General features: G+C 52.8%; 1 protein-coding gene across 3 annotated transcripts in view; it reads left to right on the forward strand.

The window, feature by feature from the left end:
* The window catches only part of CUNH3orf18 (chromosome unknown C3orf18 homolog), an 8,237-nt gene extending 2,548 nt beyond the window's left edge, over positions 1–5,689 (forward strand). The window contains exons 2-5 of one of the 3 annotated variants that reach the window (XM_008053399.2): positions 260–654; positions 3,725–3,750; positions 4,430–4,577; positions 5,503–5,689. In XM_008053399.2, coding sequence (XP_008051590.1) covers positions 421–654; positions 3,725–3,750; positions 4,430–4,577; positions 5,503–5,583 — 489 coding nt within the window. In that variant the 5' untranslated portion in view covers positions 260–420 and the 3' untranslated portion in view covers positions 5,584–5,689. Of the gene's footprint in view, positions 1–259; positions 655–3,724; positions 3,751–4,429; positions 4,578–5,502 lie in introns of those variants that run through there. The other 2 variants (XM_008053400.1, XR_002481683.1) reach the window with 2 other exon arrangements.
* The last annotated feature ends 295 nt before the right edge of the window (positions 5,690–5,984 follow it).

Below are 5,984 nucleotides of genomic sequence, written 5' to 3' on the forward strand. Positions count from 1 at the left end.
CCAGGTGGGTCTCGAACCCATGGGCTCAGGCAATCCACTCACCTCAGCCTCCCAAAGTGCGGGATTACAGGCTGAGCCACCGAGCCCAGCTACAATTTTTAATAAATAAATTTCAGTGTTTTTTGGGTCCCCTCTCATATAAATCATGTATCCTAATGTCCCCTGAACTTGCCCTTAAACTTCTATTTCCCCCAATGCTTTCAGAAGACTTCACAAGACCCTGTCCTTAGTCTCATTTTCTTTATTCTTTCCTTTCTAGCATCAAGGGAGGCAGAGGGCTCCCTTTATGCAAGGAGCTGGCTGTGTAGGTGGCCACTACGGGTGGCAGAAGCCACCGGCTGGGGCACTCCTGAGTCAGAAGTGAGTGAGCAGGTTGACTGATCACAGGCTGTCTCTCAGCCAGAGCCCCTCAGTTTCAACATGAACTCCAGGATCAAGTCTGCTAGGGACTGGTTCAGCAGCCGCCCACCCACCTCTGAACCTGACCTGGAACCTGCTACAGATGGGCCAGCCTCCGAGACCACTACCCTCAGCCCAGAAGCCACCAGCTTTAATGACACCAGAATTAATGATGCAGCTAGTGGTGCAGCCGGCGTGGGTACCATGCTTCTGTCCTTTGGGATCATCACAGTGATTGGCCTGGCTGTGGCCATGGTGAGAGCTGGAGTAGGCTGGGCCTGGTCCAGGAGGCCCTCACTTGGGGGAGGGCAATCAGTGTTTTGGTTTATAAAGAATCTAATCAGAAGACAATTAACTGTTACTGGTAGTGCAGTCCCCATTCCCCTCACACATAGATTTGTCCACTAGAGTCCAGAGACCAGAGGGGCAATTATTTCCGTTGGAAGAACCAGAAAAGGTTCTGAGGAATACATAGTGCCTTGAACTGGGCCTGAAGGCCACATAGAACTGGAGGAAGAGGGCAGTCCTGATGGGAAAAAGTTTGTAAGCGGGCAGGAGGTTCTGTGAGCAGTAAGCAGGACAGTGAGGCCAGTGGGTGTAGGATTGCAAAAAAAGTAGAGGCCAGAAGGTGGTTGGGATGGACTGTGGGCTGTAGAACCTGGGTGGAATCTTCTAGGCATGGTGAATTATTGACAGTGATCATTCATTCATTTATTTAGCAATTAGTTACTGAGTGCATGCCCTGGAGCAGGCCTTTGGGATCCATTAGGGGCTGGGGAGACAAGGTCCTGCCTGTGGTTCTTATGGCAGGGTGGGAGACAGAGAAGAACCAAGGGTTCTAAGAGAAGTCTGCAAGGACCAACTTGGAGAATCCGGAGAGTGAGCAGGGGTGCTTTCTAGGCTGGGTGATTAGGGACAGCTGAGGAAGCAAAATTAGAGCTGGAACCTCAAAGTGGAAGGCTGGCCTCAGTGTCATAAGAAGAGATGGAGCTGAGCAGTCATTAGGAAGGAGGTGAGTGAGGACAGGGCAGCATATATTCCCCAATAGTAAGTATGATGCTTCTTGATCTGGTGTCAGCCTTTGAGGACATGGGATTTTCCCCTAGGATGATACACAGACACTCAAATGTCACTGAGGGACCACTGGAGATTGTGCAGGCTGAGACCAAGGAAGACAGGAATGTACCTGAGATTCCCCAGTGGGTCTGGCAATGGTAGGATTCCGCCACTGCTCCTTGCAGGCCTTGATGGCAGGTCTGAGGCTCAGGAGCATGTTGCTCTGACAAATAGGGCTGTGGATGGTCCATCCATGACCTGGTTGGAGCTGCTGTTAAACCAGGGTTGCCATATGGGCCCTGCAGGCTTCAGATTGCTGCCAGGGAGCAACTGCCAGCCAGCAAGCAGGCCCAGGATGCAGCACATGCTGAATGAGGCCAGGTCCTGTGTGGTCTTCCTGGGGTGGGGGTGAGGCAGAATGCCAATGTTTCCCCTTGGTGCCCATGCAATAGTTAAGCAGATGGAGGCACCCTAACCTCAGGGGCAAAACAGGGCCTAGAATCTTACTCTCAGCATAAGGTTTCATCTTAGGAATTTGGGGAAACTTACTCTTTGTTTTGGGGAAACATTCAGAAGGTCTGGGTGGGTGGCCTTTTCACCAAAATCAGAGACATAGGAAACTTGTAGGAGAAAGGCAGTGGAGGGTGGGAGACAGTTCCTGGGCACCAGAGACAGGTCCTGAGGTATTCCCTGAGCGCTGCTTCCTCTCCCTTGTGCCAGCCCAAAGCTAAAGGTACAAGGAGGAGCAAATCAGTGCCAGGCTGTGTGCCTCACCCAAGAGAAAAACTGCTTGGTGTGGGCAGGATCAGTTGGGGAGGGCTCCCTAGAGGAAGTTGGGCTTTAGCTAGACAGTGAGAAATAGGGGGCAGTGTCAGTAGTTGGGGCAGAAAGAACAGCAGAGGCAAAGGTGTAGAGAAAGTTCTGCCCTTTCCTGTAGATGCTTCTGAATCACAGGAATTCAGAGGAAGGAAGTGGAGAGCACATGGGGTTGGGGCCGGATTCACTTGCTCAGAGTAGGCAGGGGAAGGCCAGGAGATCCCAGAACTCCTGTTGCAATCCACTCACAGGAAAACAATGGGCACCTCCCACCTGTGATCCCCTGGAGAGGATGGGGGAATGAGAGACACCCCACTTTCTCTGTAGACCTTTGGGTTCCTGCAGAAGGAGCTCAGGACCAGGCTGGAAACAAAACCAGATTTAAGTAGTGAATGGGCCACAAACAATGTGGGATAGACCTTCTCGGCATGTGGCTTTCCCCCAGGCAGTAGTCATGCTCCAAGTGATCAGAAACTGCCAGTTTGGGTAAGAGCAGGATGATGGCAGAAGTCCGTGGAGTCCCTGCCCAGGGTGATCACCCGTGTTACTCTATTCCTTTCTTTCCTCGGTGCATTGTACCAGAGTTTCTTGAAGGTTTTAGATGTTTCCTTGGGCTTCCCAGGCTTTCATCTGCAAGTCTGTACAGTAGAGGACAGGACCCAGGGGCTTTCCTAGTTTCCCCCCCGTATCAGATTTCTGGGAAGTTGACCTGAGCTGATGTCTAGGGGCTCAGGTCTCCCTTCCCTCCCCCTGTCTAGTGAGGGCCATCAGCTTCCCATAGGAACCTCAGAGATCCAGCTCAGAGCCTTGCCTGGAGCCACTGCTCTACAGATTCTGGCCACTGCCTGTCCCCTCACCCTCCCATTCCCTTTTTTTTGTTTGTTTGGCTGTTTTTTAAAGATGAGGTCTCACTATGTTGCCCAGACTGGACTCAAACAAGTCCTGGGCTCAACCTATCCTTCTGCCTCAGCCTTCTGAGTAGCTAGAATTATAGGCGAGTGCTACTTTGTTCAGCCCCTGTTCTTTTTGACTATACATGGCTTTGGGCCTGGGGAAAGTTAAGGGAGCAGATGTTCTGGAGTCATCCCTTCCTCCTCACCCTGGGGAGTTGCAGGCAGGTGCTGAATGACTGGAGCTACAGTCAGCATTGGCAAAGGTGGGGCCCACCAGTCCCCAAGTCAGGCCTAACTGGGGGATCTTCCTAGGATAGCCTATTTGAGGACAGGTCTGGTCCCCACCTCTGAGTCCTCAAACTTGATCTGGGCACTGTCAGCTTCTAAAAATGTCAAAGGGAAGCATAAATGGGGGTGTATGTATCTTTGGGATGGGGACCCTGAGCACATAGGAACCCACAGACCTATTCTTCAGCCTCAGCAGTCTACCATTTTGAAGAACTGCTGGGTTAAGCAGGACCTCCTTTCCTTGCCATTTGATGCTGCTCTTTCTCTTGCAGGTTTTGTACATCAGGAAGAAGAAGAGGTAATTCCCCAGCTGCCACCTAAAATTTCCATGAACTCCAGGGACAACAGGTGGAAAGGAGAAAGAATTTCCTTCTACCAGGGCCTTTCTCCCCAGTCAGGGAGTCTGGACCTCTTCTGCCCACTCAGGTTGAGGGTGACCAATTTCCTTTGGGGAGGGTTGAGGAGGATCTCTACTGGGATCTCACACACAGTGTAGGCAGTTGTAAAGATTCTGGGTAACTAGATATAACCCTGGGATTGGGGATGGGTGGAGAGGGGAAGGGGTAAGAGGGTTGGGACTATCTCCACCCAACTTCCCTGCCACTCTTGCCCTGCTGCCCTGAACTGACTGCCACTGACTCCCCTCCCCCAACCAAGCCCCCAGAGGCTGTGGATTACAGGAAGGTCCCAGCCTAGGTGGTCCCTGGGAGCCCACAGATGACAGCTACTTGGCACATGGCTCTATCTAGTCCTAGGAGTAGGTAACTGCTCCCTCCCAGGCCACCATTTGAGGAGTTGAGTTGTACTATAGGTGCAAAAACCTCTGCCATTTAATCCCATTTCAAGGGAAATCTTAGGACCCTAAACATGGTTGTGAGCTGTGGCTCAGCTGATCAGCAGGCAGGGTTTGGAGGACTGGGGGTGGGGGAAGGGAAAGGACCTGTCCTGCCCCCAGCAACCTTTGCCCCCATCCCCAGGCTGGAGAAGCTACGCCACCAGCTCATGCCCATGTACAACTTTGACCCCACGGAGGAGCAAGACGAGTTGGAGCAGGAGCTACTGGAGCATGGACGGGATGCTGCCTCCATACAGGCTGCCGCCTCTGTGCAGGCCATGCAGGGCAAGGTGGGCATGGACCTGGCTCCCCACCCCACCTACGACTGTCAGGCATCCTCCACCCTTACTCTTCCTTCCTTCCAGTTGCCCCATGGTCAGGCAGCAGCTACTGGGTATATGGGTTTTATCAGGTTTGTTCAGAAACTGGTCAAATTGCTCCATGGCCACACACAAACACACTGCAGAGCCAGGCCAGGGGCAGTCCTGGAGCCACCCTGGCTCTGCCCTGATAGCCTGCTGAACATGGGCATCTCTGAGCCTCAGTTTTTTCATCTACAAATGAAAGCCCTATTTCTTGCCCTGTGTACCCCCACATACTGACTAGGAAAACAGAGAGGAGAGGATTGTATTCCTCTCCTAGGAAAACTAGGAGCTACCTGACCACTTGCCACCATTCTCCAAAATCCCCATGGGCCAGAGCACCATTTGCAGGTCTGGCTGCCCCTGATCTATCTAGCCTCTTTGCATCTTCTTGGTTCAGGAAGAGTTCAGCTTGGGAGTCTAAAGATCCCTTGGTTTTGTCACCTGGGTTAGGATATATTGACCCCTTGATATATTCAGGAAATTGAACTGAAAACCTTGAACCACCCAGCCCCTGACCATTTATCAGCTGTTTCCTGTGTGCCTTCCTTGTGGCAGCCCCTGTGCTGGGGCCTAGGGATGTAGAGTTGACCCCCAATCCCACCCTGGGAAGGTGATGCATGCATAATGAAATCAATACAATAAGTGCTGCCTAAGTGGCAGGGCAAGCTGGGGATGGCTGCTGGGGGAAGAAGTCATCTGAGCCAGGGCGAATTTCTAGGCTGAGGCTGCAGGGCTAGGCATAGTCAGTGCCTAGCACAAGCAGGTATCAGGAAGTGGGGGTGGAGTGACTAGGCCAGAGAGTGCATGGCCTTGGTCAAGATCTCTAATGCCCCTGCCTGTCTCCCTGCAGACCACTCTCCCTTCCCAGGGCCCACTGCAGAGGCCCAGCCGGCTGGTGTTTACCGACGTAGCCAACGCCATCCATGCATGAGTGGCCCAGGAACAGGCCTGGACCTCTGATAGAGATGCCTGTCATGGTGCCCACAGAACTGCCCTGATTGTCAAGACCTACTCTCAGGACCTGACCTGCCAAGACAGGCCCTAGCTGTCCTGTGGACCTACCTGCTGACTCCCTAGGCGCTAAGAGAGGGCCCTGGCCAGACTGGGCATCTGGCCACTGACCTCTCCTGACCTGAGGGCCCTGGCATGGAGGATATCCCTCACACTGGGAAGGTAAAGAGCCTCTGCTGCCTTCCTTGTCTCCTGTCTAGACTCCTCACATCAGGGTCTGCTCCTGTAATGTAGAGGAAATGGGGGGAGATAAGAGGGGGAGGGGAAGGACGAGGAGAATGGGAGTTCTCCTCTGTCAGGGAGAGACCTGTTTTTCAGAAT

This window comes from Carlito syrichta, unplaced genomic scaffold, assembly GCF_000164805.1.
Source record: "Carlito syrichta isolate Samal-C Ts95f unplaced genomic scaffold, Tarsius_syrichta-2.0.1 Scaffold288153, whole genome shotgun sequence".
Classification (NCBI taxonomy): domain Eukaryota; kingdom Metazoa; phylum Chordata; class Mammalia; order Primates; family Tarsiidae; genus Carlito; species Carlito syrichta.